Below are 26,589 nucleotides of genomic sequence, written 5' to 3'. Positions count from 1 at the left end.
AATATCCTCAAACACATCTTTACTCTTGAAAAATCAACTTTTGTAAGTGGTTTGCGCAGCACCTTGTTGTTTTCTGATTGAGCGTGACTCCGTGGGAATGTGATGGGTGGATTTTGGTTAGTTTTAAAAGTTTGCTTTAACCGAATTAAGTTTGAATATGTTCACTGAATGGGTGCCGAATTAATTGTCGAGTTGCGTTTTTATAGTAAAATGTCTCTTGCAAAGTTTGTGATGTTTATGTAAGCAGAGATGTGTTAATGGGAGTCTGGCGCGACGCTTAACTGGTATGTGATTGTGGCCGATAACTAGCACCGTAAATCGCTGCTGAGATTTATGATTTACTTTTAATGCTATTCGTCTGATGATTTAAACAAAATCTATAAACAGTTTGTTTTTATTTATTTATTTTCATCAAATGATAACCGGCAGAATTAAGGGAATCTGAAGATAATTGTTAGTTTCAGTCCTGACTAAACATTGTTTCAATTTGCCATCAAAGTGGCAAATACGGCTGTTATGACAAATAAATGTATCAGATTAATCTTTAGTATTATCCATTATAGAGTCCGTTTGTCCTTGAAGATGCAGCTAATGATTAATATCCTCTCTGATTGACCTGGCAGCTTTTTCTTGATACAAATTATGCTTTTTTTTATGCTGTTACAGTGGTTGATGCTCATATTAAATGGCCAAAGTTTCAGACCATGAGGTCCATGTATGTTCAAAACATACTTTAGAGTGCTCGAAATGCTCTGTTTCAGACACTTTCTTCTCCTCTTTGCTCTGTATGACGTCAGTGACAGCGGAGATCCCTAATATGGTCATGTCAGGCTCACAACTCTAGGCTAATTTATGCAAATATGACATGGAGGAAAAGGGGTTTGCACTTATTGCTCTTTCCATCATTGATGGAATCGGATGACGTATGTGTCAAGTGGGCATTGTGAAGGGAAGGGGACAAGAGTGGATCTTCTCTGTGGCTGGCAAATGGACCAACAACACCACAAGCAAGACCTGTTCTATCACATACTTTGTACACTGTTTCTATCTGACATTAAGCATGCAGGCTGCAAATGTGAACCATAATTTTTGTTTCTGGCTGTAAGCACATAAGGCCCACCACCTGCTTTTCAAACCATGGATGGTCTAAAAGATGGACGTAGCCACCATTATGCCACCTGTTGGTTTGTGAAGTCTTATTCAAGCTGATGTCCCCCCCCCCCAAACGTAATGTTTGTCATGTCATTGAAACCGGACGTGACGAGCAAAGATTGGATCTAAACTGCACATACAGCAATTTTCAACTGCGACTTACTCAAAGCTGTTGTGTTATAGCACAGTAATTTGTCATGGGCATAATACAGCCCCTTAAATTTAGTGTTAAATTAACACTCATTATCCACTGATGGCTTCTTGAGAATGTGAGATAGTGAGTTAGACACCAGTAGCTGTACTGGGCTGCCATCCCTCCACCCCCGTACTTGCTTAGCGGAGAGTGTGTGAGTACGTGGGCAGACGAGGCTGTTACGGACAACTGTTCCTCCTCAGCTGGTCCTGTTCATCGCCACATTTCATTTAGATTCGTGTGTTTGTGTGAGTCTTACTGTCAGTCAACAAGTGAAAGTGCATCAACAGTCTTTCTTCTTTAAAGGCCAGAAGCACACAGGCGCTACATGATGCATCACTGAAGACCGACACAGTGAAATCTTGTTCTGCACATCTACACTTGATGAATACCACAAGGGCACTTTCTTTTTCCCCTCTTTTATTTCTTCTCCTCTCTATTTCTTCCTTCCTTTATAACCTTTGACCTTTTTATTTCTCAACCTGTTTTCACGCTGTACTAGCTTGGCATTAGCTTCCTCATTTTAGCAGTCACATCAGCAGTAACATGTCATCTTCTCAGGAAAACTGAAAGTCTTTTTTTAGCTCGTTAGACTGCTCACACTGCATGTTCAGATTGAGCCTAGCAAGGCTAACTCAGTACCCAGAGGATGGCCTACATTTATGCAGCCAGCAGATGATGTGATTGTTACATAATAGCGCAGTGTGCTGATCCTGTTTTATGGGCTAAATATTTGGATTCAGAGTTTACCCAGGTCAAGTCGTTGTTTGTCTTATGTGGCCACATCCTGGCATCCTTGTGGTCCAAATTCAGATTTAAATCAGTCTAGTGCTTTTTAAGGGGTGGGATTGGGGGGGTTACAGAGTGTCTTTATTCTTTTCATCCAGAATCAACTTTCTGGGATTTCCTTACCTGCATCAAGGTGCTTTGAGTGTTTATTTGTTTCCAGTGAATAGAGATTTTCAGTAACATAATGTTGCAACTGTACAAGATACAGTCATGAAACTTTGCACATCTATGGTTGACATCAAAATGAAGGCTGGCTTTGAACAAGGGTGTGGTCAGTTTTGAGCATTAAATAAAGGCTTCCTGGAAGTGGGGAGGACAAGGGCTCCTTCCCATTTTATTTTGTACAATCCCGACATGCAGACAAACACCTGTGAGCAAACACTTGGCAACAGATAAAAGGGAAAACTCTCTTTTAACAGGAAGAAACCTCCAGCAGAACCAGGCTCAGGGTGGGGCAGCCATCTGCTGCGATTGGTTGGAGGTGAGAGGAGGTAGATGAGACAAAAGACACACTGTGGAAGCGAGCCAGAGATTAATAATAATGAATGACTAAATGCAGAGAGGTGAATAAAAACGGAGAGCATGAGAAGAGGTAAATGAAGACAAAACACTCAGTGCATTATGGGAACCCCCCACAGCAGCCTAGGCCTATTTAAAAGTTACTAAGAGAGGATTCAGGGTCACCTCATCCAGCTCTAACTTTATGCTTTATCAGAAAGGAAAGCTGAAGGCTCTGTCTCCCATTCTACTTTTAAATATCCTAGGCACCATAATTGAGCCAGTAGTCTGATGGCAAAATGCTCTAATGGGGTGCTATGAGGTCTTTAACATAAACTGGGGCCTGATTATTCAAGACCTTGTAATCTGTTATGTGGTATAAAAACTGATTTCCATGACAAATGTAAGCTGAAAATATCTCTAATGTGAACCAGTTGCAAACTGGTCATTAGTTGTGTTTATTAATAAAACTATGTTTGGAAAAGGCAAAGTAGGAGGAGTGTATGGAACTATCGAGTCCGCCTGTATGCGCCGAGTTTCACAGCTGTCTGCAGATATCAGGCTGATGTCAGGAGACACAAACAGCAGGAGCTGAGCTTGTGTGCTGACTTTCCTGTTCTGCCTCTGCTCAAAGTGATAATTAAAGTGGATTTTAATGCTCTGCTCTATTGAAGCCTCTTGTTCTGACTGCCCACAGCTGTGTGGGACTACTAGAATGTGTAAAATGATGACAGCTTTGCAGGTGGTGCAGATCTTAATGCTCTGCTGCCATGCATGTGACATCCTTAAATAATACAGCATTTCAATTACACATTATTGGTGGAGTTTTAAGTTGTTGGCTCCTTTTAATAATCGGGGAAAAGTAATTTTTGCTGTTCTTGTGATCTATAATAATGATCATTATTGATCATTAACGTGGTCAGTTTTTAATCAGGGAAATGGTCTATCCTACTTTAGATGTTCATGCTTCAAACAGCCATCCAGACTCCTAGCTTTGTCAGGAAAAAAAACAGAGATGACTGTTCCTGCCTCTTCCAAAGGTGCTGGAGACCCGGTTTTCAATATAACACCACCCACACATCCTCCTCCTTAATGCTGTAGGTTTGTAAACTGAGATAAATTGAAGCTGCACTCTAGAAAGTTAGAGCCTTAAATAGCTGCTTTCTTTTTTACAGAAAGTCTGTTGGAATATTTATTGTAACACAAAGGAAAAGATATTAGAGAAAATGATGAAAAATGGTGAGAAAAAAAGCAGCAAAGCAGGCCGTTACTACTTTTCTTTTTTTCAGATAAATTGCAAAATGTGTGGTTGTTTAGCGCCTTCAGCACAGAATCCGAGCGAGTCTGAACTGAGCATGTGCAGACACGTTTCTCCCCCTTGCCCCAACTACAGTCCTGTCCTGTTTTGTTCCTTCAGGGTTCTCCACAGCTGGTACCGGTTAGCTGTCAGCAGAGGTAGTTGTAATGTAACTCGACCTCCTGCTGCTCATTGAAAACACATGGTAGCGCTGCAGGAAGCTGGACATATACTCTGGTCATGGCTGTGTGCGTGTGTGTGTTTTGGGTTGAAAACCATGGCAATTGGTGCATCAGCCTCCACTTTCATTACTGATGCCAGGAACAGCTCCTGCGGGGGCGAAACACGCTGAACATTTGGAAAGATGGGTTTGTGATCAGAAGCTTGGCAAACCTGAGGTGATCATACATGCAGGCTCATAGAACAAAAGTTGTTTTTTTCTCTTTTTCTAATAATTATGTGATATTCAGCTAGCACTGTATAATTAATGTGCCGTTGCAGTGCAGGCTGTGGAGTGGCACTTCAGAAGGACAGTACAACAGTCAGTGTCCGTTTAGGTAGTGGTGCATGGTCACATGACTACCCTCTGTGGAGACCAGGTGGAACTGGATGCCAGCTGATGTAGAGACAGTGTTACTCTTTGTTTCCCAATAATCTATTCATAATCAATTTAGTTCAGTTCAGTGATAGCACGTGTCCAACAGAGTGATGTCTGCTTCTGGTACCTTAACACTGGCCTGAGAGTTCAGCTGGGTTTACACTCTGATGGTGTTTATGTTACCTAATCAATTGGCTAAACAATTAGTTGGCACCAGAAATCCTGGTTTGTTAAGATGATGTTTAAAATGTCCGTTAATAAATCCTAGTAGACTGCGGCCTCGGCTGGGATTTTTAAGTAACATTACTGCCATATTGTCATACTGCCCAAACTTACTGACCGGGATGCCACCTGGATGGCTCCCAGGTGCATTGGACTGGTTTGGGATTGGGGGCCAGACCTCAGATTAACATGGGGGGGATTTGTCATCTCACATGCATGCGTGGCGTCCCCCAGGATGAGCTGGAGAAAGTGGCTCACACCAAAAACACCGGGGTTATTTTTAAATGACTACTTTCATGAAATAATTCTAAATCTGTTGCAAGTATAGTGAACAAATGGAAAATATTCTGCTTTTTTTCCTCCTTTTTTTCTACAGTTGGATCTACAGATTTAGATTTTTGTCTTTTTTTTTCTCCGCCAAATGGACTAGCCGTGTTTCCATTTTTCTTCAGAAATAATCAAATCTGGCTGTTTGTATTCCCAGTTTAACCTGCAGGAGTTTGAGAAAACTCCTGTAACAGAAGAAAATCACGACCAGTCAGCTGTCGATTCCTTTAAAATGGAAATAAAGCTGGGAGAAAATGTGTCAGCCATTAATTAAGAGTGTCGCACAAGAGGTGGGGAAATTATTGTGATCACAGTGTGTTTGTGGCTGACAGACAAGATGGAAAAGTGTGTGTTGTACATTTTATTATTATTCATGTTTTACTTACTGTGAGACCGAGTGGATTCGGATTCAGTGCAGTTCAAATTCATTTTATTTACTGCTTGGGCTTTGTTTTCTTTACATTATTGAGGATCAATAATAATCACTAGTGTTCATCTGCAAAAGTGATTATGCTTCCTCATTTATATTACCAGACGTTAGAAGCAATGTAAAATTTCATTGTGATTAATACTGCTTGACCCAGCAGCTGTTACCAAGCTGCAGTGATGCTGTGTATTGACATTTAAAAAGTGCTTTCACTGAGCGTTAAGAGCATTGATGATGCTGATTTAAAGAGACAGGCTGTTTTTTTTCCTCTTAACTAAACTTTGCGTTAGTCTTTTTTTGAAAGTTCCTCATTGTTCTTCTAGTGTGCACAAAGACTGCTTGTATGTTTTATGTAATCAAGTAATTTTAAAAAAATAATTAAAAGTAGAAATACCTCTCAAGCCATTAACTTATATATGTGTACACACAGAGAGCGACCTGTCCTTGTAAGGTAAAAGCAGGCTCTTGGCCGTTGGTGGCTGTCTCTCTCTGACAGAAGCTACAAACAAACCTGTGCTTGGTTTAAGATAAACGGTGTAGTGCAGGGACTGATTCAAAGCCGAAGAGAATTGCACTTTCTTCCATGGTCGTACCTCTCCCAGTTGTTTGTTTGTTAAAATCCATCTCTCTGGCTTTCCCTTTTATTTAAGAGCTGACATAATAAAGGGATGAGATAAAGGGGCAAGAAGTGTATAACATCACATTTACCTTTGCACAGCAGTCATTTGGCGACTGGATCACTGCTCTCAGTTTTTTACATCACTGGGGATTCACAAAGAAGCAAGTAAGGATGGTTTTACCCTGCCAACTGCATCAGTCTGGCTTGTGTTAGCTTATGTTGTGTACTTGTCTTGAATAAGTGGTATTGTGGGATGCTGATGTGGGATATGATTGTCCTTATTTTTCTTTAAATTTCCAGACTGCTGCAGATGTGCAGTTTCCGACTGTGTCTTTTGTTATTGAGTTAGTCCTGTGAGCACAGCAGCCCTCCTACCTGCTCTTCAAACCTTCTGATTGTGAGAGACAGCCAATCGAAAGACTGTTGACCAAAGGAGGGTGGCCTTAAGGAGAGAGCAAAGAAACTGACATGTTTCAGCGAGTGGATTTCTTCTTTCTTCTTTCCCATGAGTTGTTGTCATCTTTACTTTGCAAGTTGTACTCATCACTGGTGTCCTGACTTACCTCAGAATCACTGGCTACTCAGCTGATGTTGGAGATGGTGCCACCATTATTCTGTGGGTTTGTGTGGTCTTCGGTGTCTTCTATCTCTTCATGTAATCCCACACTGACTCTGTGATGTCGAGATGAGGGCTCCGTGGAGGCTGTACCATCTGCTGCATGACACCCTGTTTTTCTTAAGATGTCTTGACATTTACGAGCAGCATTTGCCGCCACACTTTGTGGCTGTTATTAAATGTTGATCTTAGAATAATTAACAGCAGGAATGTGGCTAATAGACCAGAGTCTGTTTTGTTTAAAAAAAAAAAATTTAAAAAGAGGTCAGGGGAATTAGAGCGTGCTTATGATTCTACATAGGTCTGATATGATTTATGTACATGAACTTAGTTGGAAAAAGGGAGGAGGGGATAACATCAACAGCATCATTACGTGTGCGGCTAAGTGTGTGCTGCTTTGCCTTCGCCTTAGGCCAGAGGAGGCATCCCTCCAACTAGGTCACTGCTAACAGGGTATCAGATGGCTGATGAGAACGAAGGGAGAGAAAAATAGGAGATATTAGGATGATGTGATAAAGAGGGAGGAGAGGAGAGGAAAGGGAGATGACTAAGACAGAAGAGGGTGGAGGAATAGGGAAGGAGGCGGGCTGATTGTAGATTAGACAGTGAAGCAAAGATAAAAATGAGAATATTTATCAAAAAGGACTGGACTCAAAAGTTACGTTCTTCATTAAGATTTAGAAAGTTTGTGGATGCTGACTATTGCTGTCACGGACCTCCTCAAAAAATGGGGCTGAATTTATGAATTTATTCACTCTTTTAAACTCTCGCTGGCACGGTGGTTAGCACTATTGCCTCACAGAAGAAGGTCCTGAGTCCCCCGTGTTTGTGTGGGTTCTCTCCGGGTACTTCAGCTTCCTCCCGCAGTCCAAAGACATGCAGTTAGTCGGTTTAGGTTATGTGGTCATTCTAAATTGCCCATGTGTGTGAATGGTTGTCTGTCGCAATGTGTTAGCCCTGCAACAGACTGGCGACCTGTCCAGCGTGTACCCTGCCTCTTGCCCTAAGACAGCTGGGTTAGGCTCAACCCAGCTGTGTCGCAAAATAAACTGTTTGCAGTAATATTTTTTCACCGTTTTGATGGTCACTGTAGTGGCTATATTAATTTCTTAAAGTTCTCTCTTTCTCTTGTATTTAATATAACCACTCTATGGACGGACAAGCGCCTGTTTTTATGCGTTGTCGTTAGCATGTCCGCTTGTTTATTTTCCACATAAACCTTTCAGAATAAAGCTCAAGATCCTGTTGAGACTTTTTCAAAATAAACTGAATCATGTGAAAGAGTATGCAGTTTTTACGGATGAGAAGCAAAAAAGAGCCGCCAGGTGCTAAAAAATAAACCTTAGACTCAAACGTTAGAACAGGCTTTTCCCCGCAGCACGCTGTGTAATAAATACTCCCAAAGAAACGACGGCCGTTACAACTTATGTCTAAAAATGTATAGTTTCATGCATCAGTTAAAACATTCGACTCCAGGTACACGACGCCCAGCTGGAAACACTTACCGCAAGTCGAGCTGCCCGAGATTCACAGAATTTTCATAAAATGTAAAATTTTTGTGATTTATATCGTTATCGGACGATAGATGTCTTATATCGGGATATGAGATTTTGGTCATATCACACAGCCCTAACGTCACACACAACGCGCTCTGTTTAGATCCAGACCAAACACCTTCAGACTTTACGTTTCCCAATTTTGCTTTAAGTTATGAAGTTATTTTGTTATTTACATATGGCCTAATAATTAACGTTATTGCTGTTTTAGAGGAGCGGTGCTTCAAAGGATAGTTGCAGATTTCTGTCAGAATCTACAGATTATACAGTACAAATAAAATGTTCACGTTTCTCCAACGTTGTCTTCCCAACAGTTTCACTAACATCTACACTGGATGGTTCATGTTGTCTTCTCCGGCGCTGATAATTGGCGTCTGTCTTGTGTCAGTGACGTAAAAGACGGATTTATTGCGACATGACCGTTCAAACAGCAGTCGCTTTCTAAAACATCAGATATGTATCGGATTCAGTACCACATACGAAAGTGACCCAGATCGGATTTGAAAATATCGGATTTGAGCTGTTCACACTGTCATACCATGATCGGATATGGGTCGCATAGGGTCAAAAAAGTCGGATTTGACTGCACACCTGCAGTGTGAACGTAGCCTTTGTCTCCCATATTCTCACTTCTGGATGTAGTCTGTACAGTTCCCACATCGGTGCCATCAGACATGCCCCGAGCTGGCAGGTGAAAAACCGTTTAACACCACATCTGACTGAAACCAATATTTGTGCTCTCAGATAAGTGCTAGAAAAGGTCAGTGCTGCAGTGCGTGTTTGAAAACCGCTACAGTCAAAAAAAGGTGGTGACTATTTCTGTTTAAAATCTTTAACTCAGTGGTTAATCCTTGCTCTGATGTTTCGATGGATGCCTCCCTGGCCCTCTGTGAAAAATTTCTAAATCATTTTATAGATAAGATCTCAGTGTTAAGGGCCCCACATTCTCATGTAGTAAATCAAGCCCCAGTTTCCGAATGTTCAACGGTTTTTCAACAGTTTGAACCAGTGTCGTTCTCGACTTTAAATGAAATAATTAATAACCTGAGAAGCTCAAATTCTTTGCATGACATTATTCCTTCTCGTATCATTAAGGATGGATTGAATACAATTGGGTCCTGTATCTTATTTTTAATGAACTCATCACTGTTATCTGGCTGTGTTCCGACTGTCTTTAAACATGCAGTCGTGCAACCTGTTATCAAGAAAAGCAGCCTTGATCATAACACTCTATCAAATTACAGGCCGATTTCTAAACTCCCTTTCATGTCAAAGATTTTAGAGAAAATTGTGTTTCAGCAACTACAGACCCATTTAGAGATAAACGGTATAAGTGATAAATTCCAGTCTGGATTTAAACCGCGTCACAGCACCGAAACTGCCCTACTAAGAGTTTTCAATGACCTCCTTCTAATCGCTGACTCCGGGCGCTCTGCGGTCTTAGTTCTATTAGATTTGACTTCAGCCTTTGACACGGTTGACCATGATATTCTTTTGGCAAGGTTAGAACAAGTAGTAGGCCTTAAAGGAAATGTTCTCTCATGGTTTAAATCATATTTTTCTGAGAGGTTGTTCTCTGTCATGATGGGAAAATATTCCTCTTCTTCTGCCCTTTTTCGCTGTGGAGTGCCCCAGGGCTCAGTACTGGGTCCTGTGTTGTTTTTTCTGTACATGTTGCCCTTGGGCTCCATTTTTGAAAAACATAATGTCTCTTTCTACTGCTATGTTGATGATATTCAAATCTACCTCCACTTGACTGGGGATGTTTCATCTTCACTACATCCTCTGTTTGATTGTCTGAGGGATGTCAAAGACTGGTTATCACCTAACTCTCTTACTTTATATGAAAAGAAGACGTTGAAAAGAAGAAAATATGCCTCTGGGGCAACTGACTGGTAGCCTGTTGCTAATCACCTCACTGATGCTGCTAGGAATCTTGGAGTTTCCATGGATAGTTCCTTCAAACTAGATAAACAGGTGTCTACTGTGGTAAAAACCAGCTTCCACCAACTACGCCTAATTTCTAAGGCTAAACCTTAATATACCACGCAACGATCTGGAGAAACTCATTCATGCTTTCATCACTTCAAGACTAGATTATTGTAATTCTCTCTACTTGGGCCTCCAATCTTCCCTCCTTCAGCGATTGCAGTTGGTCCAAAATGCCGCAGCACGTCTCTTAACAGGCACTAGAAAGTATGATTCTATCACCCCTGTTCTGGCCAACTTACATTGGCTTCCTATTAAATATCGAATTGATTTTAAAATTTTATTGTTTACTTATAAAATCCTAAATAATATGGCACCTGATTACCTAGCTGATCTCCTCTGTCTGTATAGCCCTAAGAGAGCACTAAGATCATCGGGCCAACTGCTCTTAGTGCAACCTAGGTCTCTGCTGAAGACCAGAGGAGGCCGTGCCTTTGCCGTTGCCGCACCCAGGTTATGGAATATTCTTCCTCTTCATATTCGCGCATCAGATTCTATTCAATCTTTTAAATCATCATTTACATCTGGCTTTGCATTTAGATTATGTAATTATTTTATATTTTATATCTGTAATTTATATTTTATATTGTGATTTTTATCTGTATCATGGTTTTACTGGAAAGCACTTTTGTGTACTTCAGTCTTTAAAATGTGCTATATAAATACATTTTGATTGATTTTTTTTATTTTAAACAAATCACTGTATTCCATTTTTAGGAATTTAATTAAGAGTAATTAAAATATCATTGTTCCCTATCAAGGTGTGGGGGCATGGGAGTGGGGACAGCTGGCTTGGGAATGCCTCTGTATCTGTATCTGGATAAGCAATTGAAAATGCATGGATGGAGTGATGGATGAAATGAGGAGCAGTGATAAATTTAGTGTGCAGACATCTGCAGCCTCGACATACTGCTGATAATCAGTTACTGTTACACTGTGTATTCTGACTAGATTTAAGTAGATAACACTAAACAAGATCACCATTACACTACACTGGGATGTCCACAACCTATATGTAGAAATGTTATGTCTCATAAATCAAATAGACTACCAGATTCCTAGAATCAGCACATGAAGCATTAATAAGGCAGACGGCAGAGAATTCGAGCCCTCACGGTGACAAAAATATAATGTTGAAAAAATAGAACTTGCTACAAGTTCTCTGTCTACCCATTTGGAATGTAAAATATGAAAATAAAATCTCACTGTGCTCTTCGAAGTGTTAAAACACTGAGCTGAGTCGTCACAGCAGGCGTCACCTAAAACGGCTGGAAAGTGCTGCACAGCTCGCTGAGGGCAGAGGTCACCGCTTGAGCCTCTGTAACACCTGCTGTTCTCTTTTCTTTTTGCTCTGCTCTCACACATAGTTTATTATGACTTCGGCGTGCAGTTTTTGTTTTTACGCTGTAACAATAGCGACTTCAAATGCAGCATTGTGTCTCTGACTTGGTGAACCACTTGCTGGTTTGCTTTGAGGTTCGTGACACCACTTCTCAGTGTTTTCTTTAATTATGTCACTGAAGAAGTTTTAATGGTTTAGACTCTGCGACTGAATGTAGGGCTCTGGGTCATCTAAACCTATGACACAAACTCTTTGTGTGTGTTTGCATTGGTGTTGTCTATTGTAATATTTTTCAAGTCTCTATAAGTGTGTAGTTTGTGTGTGTGTGTGAGAGTACGTGTGTAACACAGAGGCACACATAGATGTCAGTGTGTTTCTTGTCAACCTCGGGCGTGAATGAGTTTGCACTGACCTACATTGTGTTTCAGCAATTATACACACACATGTTGGGCTTTCTGTAGTCGTGGGGACCATAATTCCCTTGCCCCTCAGCTCAACACTGACCTTTTATATAACATAAATTAGAAATCCCCCGATCAGTTGGAGGGCGTATTTTAAAAGTGAGGAACAGCCAAAATGACCTCACTTCCCACATATGTCCTCGATCCTAAGTTATAAATCACATGTTGGTCCTCACAGAGATTTACAAACATGCACACACTCTCTTTATACATACAGTACACATGTGAACTCGCACATGTAGTTGCTGATGCACGCTGACACGTGCAGTCATGCAAACACACACACACACACATTCTGCCAGCTTCTCTCGATAAAATGCTGACTGTGACATTCCAGCAGAAATCACAAGGGTTTTATTCATGTGTATGTCTGTTACTGTGAGGACTAGTTTTGATATTTCTCACTATTTTTGTGGTATTTCATTGATTTGTTGCAAACTAGGCTTCACAGACCAACTACAGTTATTCACGTCATAAATTCATACTAAGTAGGGAGTTAGCCAAACGAGGTCCACCTGAGCATGACTGGGCAAGCAAGGCATGTAATAGAACATTTCTAGTCTGAAAAATCTGAATACCATATTACTTTGCCTCATCCGTTTTATCAGCCCCACGTTCGTGTGATATTTCTCATTTCCAAGCTTCATTTTTCTGTCTGTGAGTAAAATGGTTGCACTCTGTGACTCCTGTCCTGAATCTGTCTCCTCTCTCCCCGCAGTCTGCAGACAAGGAGCGGGCGCTGGAGGAAACAAAGAGCTACACCACACAGTCTCTGGCCAGTGTCGCCTACCTCATCAACACGCTGGCCAACAATGTGCTGCAGATGCTGGACATCCAGGCCTCACAACTCCGCCGCATGGAGAGCTCCGTCAACCACATTTCACAGGTCCGCTGAACTTTGAATGTTCTCATTTCTTCTTAGAGGATTAAACAGCCGCTTTGTACGTGTGAGGGATGACGTTTAATGAAAATTCCTCCTCGCACTGCCTTTGTTATCCAAGTCAGGCGTCCAGAGGCACGCTGAAGGTTTCAAACTGTAAAGATGGTCTAAAATATGAAGTTTGTGAGCAGGAATGCCCATATACAAAGACACTGGTACACAGAATGCATAAAATTATACACACCCGCAAGAGGGCTCCTAAATGAAAGGACAGAACATGCAATCATGTATGAATGCATTTATGTTCAGCAGCCCAGAAGGAGTTTGTGCTTACAAATAGGAGGCAAAAATGCAGAATGTTCAGCAGTAACATAGTGAAAAGAGGTCAAATTATTAGCAGAAAGTGGCTATGGTGGAGAAACTAGCCCTTTTTTTTCTGTACACACTATACTAAGATAAACAGGCTTTGATTGGTAATGTTTTTTTTAGGGTTCAGGGTTAAAGCATCAAACAATCTTTAAATCAATATTTTTTATGATGGTGTATGCAATGAAAACATAGACACAATGTTTATGGTGTCTCTGGAGAGAGAATGTGCGGCTCCTCTTTGAGTTTTATAATGAGTTTCAGCTCAGGGTTTGGCTGTCTGACTACAACTTCAAACCGCGTTTGTTTCACTCTCTCGGCATAAGAACATCTTTTTCAGCAGCAGCAGGGAGCTGTTTTCAGAGAAGCGTTAAAAGGCCACTGTGCACTGTTCGGCTCTGTCTGTGAAGTGAAAAACACTTATACCTTTAAATGTTAATGGGTAATGTTGGAAACACGGAGACGGGGCGTTTTCGAACCAGGTTAATACTCTATGCCAGGGGTAGGCAACTCCAGGCCTCGAGTGCCGGTGTCCTGCAGGTTTTAGATGTGTCTATGATCCATCACAGCTGATTTAAAGGGCTAAATGACTCCTCAGCATTTCTGAAGTTCTCCAGAGGCCTGGTAATGAACTAATCATTTGATTCAGGTGTGTTACCCAGGGTGCGATCTAAAACCTGCAGGACACCGGCACTCGAGGCCTGGAGTTGCCTACCCCTGCTCTATGCAAACGTAATTCTGTGTATGATCACCATCAAATCCACGAAGACTCTAAAATGTGATACCAGTGTTCCTGTTTCTCCTGCAGGGGTTCTTTTAATCTTGTTTACATGACTTACAGTAATATTGGATGCTATAGTAAATGAACAGTAATCACTATGTCCTAACTGTTGGAGGGCAAAGAACACAGAGCTCTAATTTTGTTTCTGTCAGCTGCTTGGATGAATAAAACCACCTGTAAGTGTGATTGCACCCAACAGTGAAGTGAAAGTGTGTGGTGCTGCCAGGCTTACACAACACTCTGCACCCACACATCTCACACTGCAGCTGTGTCCAACTTATTCCTGTTCCTAGAAAAACTCTGAGCTGACACGTCGCTCAGTGCACTCTATTGAGAAAAGAGCTATTTTCATTCACTGAGTGTTTAAATCCTCAACAGTCTCTTCACAGAGCAACTGTGTGCTTTGAGGAATAATCGTAGTTTTCAGTGGTACAGGGGCTCCATTCTCCTCGTTGGACCTCCAAATAATTAGTATAATCGGAATGCTCTGTAAGCAGAAATAATGAGATGCTTCTGTCCCTGTTATATCGGGCCAGGCTGTGGTCGCACGTCATAATTGCCGCTTTCTGTTCTGTGAGACACAGTCACATCTGTTGTGTAGGCGAACACTTCATGCGGTGAGGAATTGCACTGAGATGATCTTTTAAAAATCCATTTTGCATTTGCATGCTGCAGCGGCCGATAGGAGTCGTGGAAGGTGAGGCAGAGATGTCCCGGCGTGCTCGTAGCGCAGGCCGGATGCTCTGTTTTGATTGGCGTGGGAGTTCATCATCTCTGCTCTAAAACAATCAAATACACTTTTACTGACCTTTGAAAAAACTGGCTACTACATTATATACTGCTGGAGAGTGTAATCTGTCATAATACAGCATAATTTATTAGTAGACTTCTACTTAGCCTGGGAAAAGCCATCGAGAAATGCAGACTGAGCCAAACAATTATCTCAACTTCACTGTGTGCAGATGACTCTCAAAGCTGTCACTACAATGTAGATTAACCTGGTTGGACTATAACTGCAAATAAATAAACCAAATCCTCGTCCAACAAACCTCTCGACAAGAGGTGGGACTTACCCAACACCCCACACACACAATACTTCACTCACAATGCGATTGTGGGGATTTTTAGCATTTTGCGATATGCTGAGTATTGCAATAACACATATCGTTATTTATCACCTTTTCCAAAACAAATAAAAAAATACGAATGTTGGGCTTTAGCCTGGTTTTCGCATGCAGCATGACAATTTGGAGTTTGTATTATGAGTCTAAATCTGCAAAATAATTAGGATAAGTTTAGTAGTGTAGTGGAATAAATGGCATTTCTCCCTTTAAGAATCCCCCTGCAGGCTGTAGGTGTCATTGTTCTGGAGAGAGGAGGCAGCTGCTGTCAGCCTGCAGCAAAGTTTCAAAACTTCATGTTTAAAAATTAAACAATCATTTTATCTACACACAGACAGCTCTCGTGTTAGCTTGTTCTTTATTCCATTGCACAGTCTGTGCTTAAAACAACCAGGTGGTACACAGAAGCACTTCTCTTCAGCTTCTTTTAACAGGTTTCTTCATGGCTCTCCACCTGATTTTTGACAGCTGTTGTCATATCTAGAAAAACACTTTCCTTTAACCACTTGGGTTCTCTGTCTCGGCTGTGGCGCTGCAGTGTTTCTTCTGTGTGTCTGTGTGTGTGTCAGAGAGGAGATGCCATAAACCTATCATGTGAGCATTAACTTCACTGTTTGGTCAGAAGCTGCTCGGGCTGATCTGCAAGGACACTGTGAACTCGGTGTCTGTTTATTTCTCTTACTGGCTGCATGCAGCTCATATAATTCAACTTCACTTGGACCACGCATGGGACCCACTGGCCATGCAGCAGCTGTTTAAAATAATAAGAATTATTGTTTGCGAAATACATTGCAGCCTTCTGAGGGATTAAAATAAAGACACGCGCTGCACGCTGTTGGAAGGCTGTGATTAATGGAGCACTAGAGCGAGCAGAGTATGATCAGTGTTTCCAGTAATAATTTTGAAGTGAAAGGAACATCCAGGACCAAAGCGATTCAGGACACCTTCACTGTGGTGCACTTCTAATGCACACAGAAGTGTACAGGTTTCTGTTCTAGACTAAAACATGTAATGAGTATGTCCCTCACTCAACAAGGGGAAATATGCTACATGAAGTTTGCACTTGCTTAAGAATGAGTCTCATCATGCATCGACATCTTAATTAAACAAGAAGATTAATTTAGCAGAGAAAAATGTTAATGTCAAAGTTTTAATCCTGAGTTATTTTTTCAAAGCTCCCATTTAAACATGATTGATTGTGATTGTTACCTCTGCCAAGGAGGTTATGTATTTGGTAAAACGCTGGATCCATGCTTTTTATTCCCTTTATAAACATGATAGCTGGAAAAGCTTTGAATGAATACTGATAGAACTTTGTAGGTGTGTAGAGTACGCTCATTGTAATATTGTATTAAAGTTTTTCTCATATCCACCAAGGTCTTGAAGGTCAGCTTAAGGTTTATTGGTCAAAAATGGACAAAAAGCCTTAGAACTTAGAAGTCTTACAAGTGTCTTGTGTGTTGTCAACATATAGAAAGTGTCGTATAAAAAATTTAAAATATGTCACATTTGACCTCTGACCTCTCCTTCAAGGTCAATAGAATTATCTGAAGGTCAAAGTGATAATAATAATTTATAGAGCTATTTAAAAAAGTTTCTTCTAACCTTTCCTTCTCATCAACCTCAGCTAAACTCACTGGTATTGCATTTATGTTGGTGCTACTAGCTTAAGCTGTGTCCACACCGGGAGCAATTCATTTATAATCCACTTTTCAGTTTGGAGCACTGACACATTAAAATGAGTGCTATTTTTTGTGATTTGTTTTTTTCTTAATTTTCTTCTTCCAGACCGTTGACATTCACAAGGAGAAGGTAGCGAGGCGGGAGATCGGCATCCTGACCACCAATAAAAACACGTCTCGCGCTCATAAAATTGTAGCTCCAGCCAATCCAGAGAGGCCAGTGCGCTACATCAGGAAGCCCATCGACTACAGCGTCCTGGATGACATTGGCCATGGAGTCAAGGTAGCTAGAGTAATGAGGAAGGAATGTAATAACATCCGTTTATATGAACTCGCATATTCAAGTGTTTATAAATGATTACATAGATTCTCATCCATGCATTCAAGCGTGTGCATGTACCACCTTTTCTATTTTACTCTTCTTTTTTTATGTATTGCAAGCATTAGTAAACTCTTGAATGAATATCTCTGTACCAGGTTTGCATATCTATTAATAAGAAATACATTTTTAAAAATCTCTTTAAAAAGAATTGGATAGAAATTGCATGTTTATGTGTATAACTGAGTGAGCCACGGTTTTTCTCTAAGCATGTAGAGTGTGCACTTGTAAATAAATAGTTTTTATTTAGGATAAGTAGCAATAATTATCTAGGCATTGTGCTTTCACTATTATTTCTTTAACTGCACTCCTCCTCCTCACTGTCCTCACTTTTCTGTCCACCAGCTCTTCTTCATCTGTATTTCTGCCCTTTGTCTCTAATGGCTGCTGGTATTTGCATGGCACTGTTGCACTGTAACTAACCTTTAGACTACCCTGTCTCTTCTTTTCTCTTCTATTTGCTGTCATTGGCATATTAAGTGGTTGCTGAGGTTCAAGGTAAGGATGCACAAAACACCTACACAGATTAGAAGTGTGTGTGATAAATGAAGGAAATTGTGTAATGTGGAAAATGCCGTTAGAAAAGCAATAAATGCAGTAATGATCGAAGAAAGTGACTACTGTGCTATTACTGCAGTGGTCAACAAACCAAGCAGCAAAATATGCTAGAATCAGCTTCCTCTTCCTCCCTCTGTCTCTTAACACTCAGCCCCCTTTCTTCATGCCAATTTTCACCTGGTCATAAAAATCTATTGAATGCTTAATAAGTTCTCATATAAAAATCATAGCAGCCTGGTTAATGAGTTCTGTGCCTTTCATAAATGTATTATTTAGTGCACAGCCTGCCTGCTGTCCAACCGTGAAGTGACAGCTAGTGTTGGAACATGTTCGAATGAGTCCTGAAGGTCTTAAAGGACTTATAAATCATTCTACCCAGTATCATAGGACACGGTCAGAGGTGGACTCTAGGACCTGATGTTTTAAAGCTGTTTCAGCAGAATGGGGTGAGCTACACAGGGGTGATTGTTGTTTTGGCTAGCTACTGATATGTTGGCTCTGTGAAAGGCCTGAGCTGAGCGCTGAGCATTAACACGGTTTGTTCTCACAGGTGAATGGTCAGCCGAACATGAAACTTGGAGCGGGTCTGTCTCGGTCCAACCCTCCCACACAAAAACCGCCCAGCCCTCCGAGGGCAGGCAAGGGCATCTTGGGGTATGTACACAGCCTAGCACCAACACTCCCACATGTGTATCTTCTTTCCCTTACTACTATTTACCTTGTCTTATCCTTTGTGCTTCCATGGTTTAATATAAGTGAATGTTCTGTGTATTTATTGGAACTTGAGTATTTGTCTCAATTTTTTTTCTTAAATGTGTGAGTAGTATGGCCTCCATGGGATACAAATCCAATTTTGGAAAAGTTGTGACGATGCGTAAAATGTAAACAAAAACAGAATGCACTTATTTGCAAATCTCATAACCCCATATTTTTTTCCTCAGTAGAACATATAAAACATAGCAGATGTTTAAACTGTGATCATTTTCTATTTCATGAAAAATATTAGCTCATTTTGGAAAAAAGTTGGGACGGGACCATGTTTACATGTTTTCATTGTGTAGCAACCTCAACAGTCTGTAAACATCTGGGAACTGAGGAGACCAGCTGTTGTCCCATTCTTGTCTGAAAAAAGAAGATTTATTCATAACACACGTGAAAAGACCCAGGAAAACAGAGTTAACGATAAAAACGATAACAAAATAACACCGAAAACCGATAAAAACCCTGAAAACTATACATTTCACACCTGAGCCTCAACTCTCGCAGCCCGGTACCAAACGACTCACGGACCGGTACCGGTCCGAGGCCCGGGGGTTGGGGACCGCTGCTGTAAATGATGAAATACTCAAGTCTTTGTAATTTTACATTGAAGAAGATTATTTCGAAATACTAACCTCTGCCCGTCTTTTATTCCCAAGTATATTATTGACCTGTTGCCAATTAACCTAATTAGTTGGAAAATATTCCTCCTGTTTTTCCTTCTAATGCCACTAACTTGGAAAAGTAAATGATACCTTTAATGCCCCCTCACCCCCACCCCAATGTTTGGAGACATATTTAGTGATTCCATATTTTTCATGAAATGGTAAAATCTCCTTCATATGCTCCGTTGTGAATAAAATATTGGTTTGAAATTTGCAGATTGCTGCTTTCTGATTGTTTGTGGTTTTTACACAGCATCCCAATTTCAATATAAATGGACTGATAAGATAAATCTGCTCTCACAGATGTGTTGTTTTCTGAACTGACTTTGAGATAAGTCGTGTGCATGTGTGAACCTGCTGCAGATTGTGTGTGTTTGTCTTGTGGAAGGATGGAGCGTCCTGCTGCAAGCTTATTACAGATTTGACCCGGCAGAAGGGAATCACACACACACACACACACACACACACACACACACACACACACGGTAAAATGCAGTGCTCAGAGGAATAACGTCATGCGTTGTGAAAGCTTGTTGTGTTCTCTCCCCTCAAACATCTAGGTCACCCAGCTGTAGCCCTCCTTCTTTCTCTCTCCTTATCTCCTTATCTTCATCTCGATTTCACTCCTTCCTCTCTTTTTTTTTAACTTTCTCATTCCTTATTCCTTATTTATTCCCATTGTCTTACTTTCTCTGGGTCCAGCTTTCTTGAGTAAATATTGGGTGGTCTGTAAAGAAACGTGAACAGTCCGCAGATGCTGTCTTCCTATCACTTTCAATGCTGCTTATGTTATGCTACTCCACAAACAGACCCGGGATAGTATGTAGAGCCAAGGTTACATGTGCTGTGTTTACATTAAAGCATTATGATAGACTATAAGATAACAGAACACAAAATAACAATATATGCAAGTGACAAATGGTAAATGAATTCAGTCCTAGCCACTTTGTCACATGGTCCAATGCCATTTTTAGTTATTAACTGTTTGTTTAAAAGAAAGGTGTAACATTTTGAGAAAGAGATTATTATCACATTTGTCTGTATATGCCTGTAGATATTCATAACCTGATACTCCTGGCAAATATATGTAACCAGTAGAGTTGGTGAGCTAGCTGTGGGCCTGTTATTTGCTGAGATGTATTCAACATTTGTGGAATCTTACCCATTAAAGGAAGGTGTGCTGAATTAGCTAGCACAACACACATAAGTCTATATACCATAGACGATATAAAAGATGGATGTAACCACTGTTATGTTGGCTGTTGATTTTGACCCAACATTTTGAGGCTTTAGCTTGGACCTAGCTTGGACCTTCCACCATGCTGGTACTTCTGAGCCACAAGTTCTTGTATTTGGATTAAAATGATGGAGTGCTTATTAGCTAATTAGTAGCTAACGCTAGGCAGCTTTGTGAATACAGCCAGAGACAGTATAAAAGACGGCTGTAGCAACTATGAGATTCGCATGAGCATCTTGACCTGACGTCACCCTCTTGGTATTGTGATACTTGACAACCAAGGTGTGGATGTTACCTGGAAACCACACACTAACTGGCTAACAACTTGTCAGTCACATGTTGCTAACCAATAAGCATTTCCTGGATAATCCTACTTTCTAAACCTCTTTTGGTTGATTTCTCCACGGACTTCTATAGGACCATTAGCCTTTTTCTAACCACAGGTATCATCCGCTGGTGGCCAAAAAAAGGGATGCAGGTTTGTATTTATGTATTTACTGGCTTCACTTTTGGAAGCTACATCCATGTAAAATCGAATTCACCAAAAGAGAACCACAAGCTTCTTGGAATGTCCACATCAGTTACTAAGTGATAATGGTGGGTAAATTCCATGAAAATGCTCCAAAAGGCACCAACAGCAATAACAAACCTAAGAGCTCCAGGTCAGTGACTCCGGTTAGAGGAGCTAACTTACGTGCTGCTGCATTACCTTATTACAATATTTATTGCAATACTTTGATTGTCTGTGTGCAGCAGGTAGGCTGATAGGTGGCCTCATTCAGTCTGTGTTGTCTGCTGCGTTGCTTCCTATTTCCTGTAACCTGCTGATCAGCCACCTGTTGTACCATGTTGAACAGCACGGCAGGATTTTTTCCCTGCTGAAAGAGCCCTGACTAGCCAAAGATTATCACAAGACTGCAAACAACCCGTAATGCAACACAGTCTTACAATGTTGCGCTACTGCAGTCTCATTTCATAAGCAACACAGAAGTTAGGAATAGGTAGCTGTCTAGTTCTCTGTTATTTAAATAATTCTACTTTTTAAACCTAACGTCCACAAGTCTGACATTTGGTGCAGTATGACAACAAATAAGATGAGAAAGTGTTTGCGTTCCTAAGGATGAGGGAGCAGAAGCAGCTCAGCACTTGGCTGGAACTTTGAGTTGACTGGAGCTTTGGTGCACAAGCCAAATGTCTGTACACACACACACACACACACACACACACACACACACACACACACACACACACACACACACACACACACTCTAACACACACACACACTCTTAACACAAACGTGCGTGGAGAGATGAGGAACAAATCACAGCAGTGAGCTGGCGTAATGCTGTAATCAACAGGCCTTCTGACAACTCACACTCACATAAATAACAACCCAGACGATTCAGAGAGTTTTCACCTTCTAAGTTTGACTGTTCTTTCTTTAGCACCAGTGTTAATCGGATTGGATTAACACTGCGGGCTTTAAACTTGGTGAAATAACAGAATCCTTTGCAGACAGAATAGACATAAATGGGAAACCCCAATAGAAAGTCCAAATAAATGGCTGTAAATCTGCTTGGAAATCATGCAGTCTTTTTCTTTTGCATACAGTGATAACTGCTGGTGCATTACATGACTCATAGGTTGTTGAAATATTGGATGTAACTGTGTAATTATTCGTGAGGAGGAGTTAACCAGGTGGACACTGTGCCTGCTTTGTGTTATGTGTATGCAGTAAGTGACATTTATTGTGCTGATCCATTGCTTCACTCTGATTTTGGTCAGTTTTTTGTTTTCCTCTGTTGGCGTTCACTCGTCCTTATTCTCTACATACAGCTCTGTGACGCGGGAGGAATTGTATTTCTCTAAAAATACACACTGGCCTTTGAACATGACCTTTACCGATTTTATTCTTTTTGTTCCACAGCAGGAAGGAGGAGCTAGCTCACTTGCAGAATTAAGGTGTACTTGCATATCAATACTGATGCTTTAAGTGTGCTTGTGGCTATTTAATGTTACTTTCAGGAGCGATCCTTTGTCGCCAGAATCAAATTTGTCTCCCCATTAACCCTGTCTTCACCCTTACGTTTTGCATGTACAGGAAGAACTCCCCCTACAGGACACTGGAGCCTGTGCGCCCCCCTGTTGTACCCAATGATTATGTCTCCAGCCCTACCAGAAACAATATGGCAGGGGGACAGCTTCCAAGTCCGGTCCGCACCGCTACCCTCAACCATCGACCCCGAACATACAGGTAGCCGGGTCAGTGGGTAAACGTGGCCTGCCAGAATGGGATTCAGAGCTTTTCCTTTTCCCTGCTGAAATTCTTTTGCATCTCTAAATTGATAAAACTTTGAAAAACTTTAAAATCACTGCTGGGTTTTGTTGTTGTTGTTTTTTGTTTAGACATATTTTTCATTTCAACCTCACAGATTTGTTTAAGACAGACCAGCTTAAAAAGCTAAAGGAGAGATTGTTTTCTCTCTCATCCTCATGCAGTGTGTTTTAGTTCATGCTTCCATTCTTGGTCATTTACAGCTGATCTAATTGGCTTGCACGGTGACTAAACATATTTCAGAACACCTGGAGAGTCATTTTTCAGTTCAAGACAAAATGTATCCTGCAGAAAACATTCCCAGCTTTTAACTTCATCAACAAAATAAAATACAGGGAGAAAAATTTCAATATCACACTACAGCTTTAGCCATACAGCCACAAAATCAAAGAATTGGCCTTTAAAAAGTCTTGATCAACTTCAGAAGCTTAAATCTGAACATCTAATGAAATCTGCTATAAAACGTCGCTCCAGATACTGACAAACAAATGCATATTTCATGCGGCACTGCAGAAATACAGTCTTGTACAAAAGTGGTTACGTTCCTCTAGGCCTCTGTAATCGTTCACCTGCTATGGCTTCTCTGCTGCTGTCCAGTGTTTCCTCTGTGCATTTGCTCAGCAATCATGCGCAGGGAGTACATGCTTGTTTTGGTTCATTTCAAATACACTGTTCATTGCTAAAAGGATTTTATGTAGTTATTTTATTAACCTAATCATACGTGTTAGTGTTACTGCTGAGAGAACACAGAGGACACACAGAACTAACTTTCTGCTTACACCCTCACAGCATCAACTAACTGATTTTATTCTTTCATTCATTTTCAGCTTGTAGTTTTCTTTTGTCTCCTCTGCAGTTTATGTAGCTGTTGGTGTCCTGGATGGGAGAGAGAGGCAAATACTTTGAAAGCAGAGCTTTGAATTTTGCATTCGCAAATAAATGTTTAAGTCTTTGACAGTGTTTACATGTTAATCTCACAGACAGCATAAAAGATGGACGTAGCCACCATGTCATTACCTTTCAGGCTCCTGGTATGAAATTTCTGAGCTGAGCATTTTGGCCATCTGTGTGTTTTATACTCTTCATACTCTTTATATGTGATAAAGAGTATGACCAGTTAAGGGGTGGACCGGACTCTCACTTTCCAATAACTTTCCAATAACGTGATTGACAGTTGCGTAGCCAATGAACATAATCCTCTTTTCTGACACTTGGAAAAGTCACAAATGTTACAAAAAGAGTTTCATCATGAACTAGTCATTGAGCCACAGAGCAATAGAGGTGTATGGTGGTTTTCTTGTAGATTTCTGTACAACCAGTATGCTTTCTGCAAACACAAGAGTTTCCCTCTGTAAAAAGAATGCAGGTTCACTTTTTTAGACCCAGAATTTACGTTCTTGTTATGCTGTCTGTGGTTGCTCTAAAAGGCACCCTTTGCAGTAATTGTGCAGCGCTGATGTAGCATTTTAAAAATGAATAAACAAAAGTATAGATTATTTAGAGCCTGGCTCTGTTTTGTCCAATCACAGCTCTGCCTCAAACTATTCTCAAGTCCTTCCCATCCAGTCACCACCTTCAACTCAGTCACTCTAAAACTGATCAGATTGCATGTGCTGTGTTTATGGTTTCATTGTTCCTGTGATGATGTTAGCTCTCTCTCATTCTGCTGCTGTTTGCTCTGCTGTTTCTTGTCTTTGCACTTTTCTTTTCATCTTCATCAGCGAGCCATCCTCTGCCCCTGCTGCCTTTGCCTTTAATATTTGTTTGCTTTTATCTGTTGCTCTTTTTTTATGCCTTTTGAAAAATCATGACTGAGTAAGCAGTCAGTCAGTGTTTCATATCCACTTTTTTTTAATTGTTTACATTTTCTGGAGTGTAAAAATTGAGCTGTTTTTTGTTGATTGTGTAATTTTGGAAAACGGTGAAATACTACACATCAAGTTTTCTTGGTCTACAAGTTCAGAGGTCTTTTTTTGTAAGCATGATATTAACAATGTTATAAAGCAAAAAAATAAGTTCCTCACAGCAGAATTACTCAACAGCCTTGCTGCTCATTAAATCCAGTTCCAGGTTGTGAGGCTGAGAAATCAGCTCATTTCAAATCTTTTGTTTCAGTTCATTAATTCTTATTAGGAAAGACAAGCGTGTACAAAACATCCAGTTAGAGGCTGATGCCATGTGACTCCTGTTTGCTGCTTTATTAGCGTTCGTGATGTAAATGACTTGCCAGGCCAGACGGCGTAGTGTAAGAGGGCAAAGGCTGGAAGCAAGAAGGAATAAAGTAGAAAAAATAATATGAATATGAAACTATATTGGACCTGTATTATTCGGGGGCTGATATTAGCTATTTGCATTTATAATGGCTGTAAAATTAAAGGTAATAAAAGCAGCTGCTTAGTGTAAATTATTGAGATTTAAGGTAACGCTTTGGCCCCACAACAGCTAATTTGGAACTGAACAGAGACCAAAAAAAATATGTAAAAATGGTAATTGAAAAATGACTAAAAATAAATAACGTAAATATGATTCCTGTCCTTCATTCCTTTCTGGCTCATTTGTGACCGTATCACAGGCCAGACTTTGGAAATCACTCATCTAGACGATGTGTTTCCTGCATTCACTGCTGAGCCAAATGTAGGCTTGCTGCAGGCAATGTGTGCCCAGCTGCCATCGTGTAGGAGACAGCTCAACTCTTTTTTATCTGTGTAGTGTCAATTTTTTCTCTCATGAAAAGTTGATTTTATTTCAAAGTTGAAACTGTTTTGTTTCAGCATTGTTGAAGCATTTTGATAGGATGTAACTTCAAGCGTGAGAATCCTGGTAATACGACTTTTGGTCATTTTAATTGTGACCCAGGAACCATTCATCAGTAATATTGAGGTTTTTGTCCTGTCTCTTCTCTTTGCCCTCACCCCCCAACTTGTCACTTGGCTGCCCCTCCCTGGGCCTGGTTCGGCCAGAGCTTTCTTCCTGTTAAAAGGGAGTCTTTTTTTCCTTCCCGCTGTCGCCAAATGCTTGCTCATAGGAGGTCTGATTGTTGGGGTGTTAATTTTATAATGGAAATTATACCTTAAACCGAAACCTGAATGTTTGTAGGGCTTTCCACACATAGAGAGCAATGTCCTATCACACAGTTTACACCAATAAATTTTTAAAGACATACTTGGTGTACATTTGCTATAGTCTCTCCTTATAGGTCGTCTTTAAGTGTAGCCAAAATTGGGGCGGGCGGGGGGGGGGGGTTATGACTTTCATGAGCTAAGTCAAAGAGCTTTATGACCTGTTTGAGAAATTGCTGTTTCGTTTCCATGCGTGCCATAGATAATCTTATCCTATTGGTCACAGAACCTGCTGTAGTACTGGTGGTGAGGTGGGACATTTGACATTCATTTCAATGCTTTTTCAGCTTGAATGCTTTTATCAGAGGAGTCATGAAATAAAGGTTTGATAGGAGATTACTTGGCCTTGCAGCTCAGTGATTCTGGTATTTTACCCATTTGGAACTGAATCCAAGGTGGAACACATCCCTATGCAGGACCCTGACTTCCCCCACTCTGTGTGTGTGTGTGTGCAGTGGTAGCAGTGGAGGCAGCCATCCCAGCAGCAGCAGTCGGAGCAGCAGTAGGGAGAACAGCGGCAGCGGCAGCGTGGGCATTCCCATCGCTGTGCCCACACCCTCCCCACCCTCCACATTCCCGGGTAACACACAGAAATATACACATCTGTGCTACACACCTGC

General features: G+C 40.9%; 1 protein-coding gene across 2 annotated transcripts in view; it reads left to right on the top strand.

The window, feature by feature from the left end:
- The window catches only part of LOC146371081 (abl interactor 2-like), a 31,892-nt gene that overhangs the window by 453 nt on the left and 4,850 nt on the right, over positions 1 to 26,589 (top strand). The window contains exons 2-7 of one of the 2 annotated variants that reach the window (XM_084954633.1): positions 12,805 to 12,972; positions 17,023 to 17,199; positions 17,776 to 17,793; positions 18,404 to 18,507; positions 22,617 to 22,769; positions 26,425 to 26,549. In XM_084954633.1, coding sequence (XP_084810759.1) covers positions 12,805 to 12,972; positions 17,023 to 17,199; positions 17,776 to 17,793; positions 18,404 to 18,507; positions 22,617 to 22,769; positions 26,425 to 26,549 — 745 coding nt within the window. The remainder of the gene's footprint in view (positions 1 to 12,804; positions 12,973 to 17,022; positions 17,200 to 17,775; positions 17,794 to 18,403; positions 18,508 to 22,616; positions 22,770 to 26,424; positions 26,550 to 26,589) is intronic. The other variant, XM_084954634.1, reaches the window with a different exon arrangement.

Source organism: Perissodus microlepis, chromosome 16 (assembly GCF_051167445.1).
Source record: "Perissodus microlepis isolate ML-2025 ecotype Zambia chromosome 16, ASM5116744v1, whole genome shotgun sequence".
Taxonomy (NCBI): domain Eukaryota; kingdom Metazoa; phylum Chordata; class Actinopteri; order Cichliformes; family Cichlidae; genus Perissodus; species Perissodus microlepis.
Note: the sequence above shows the minus strand (reverse complement) of the source record. Positions and strands in the feature narration are given on the sequence as shown.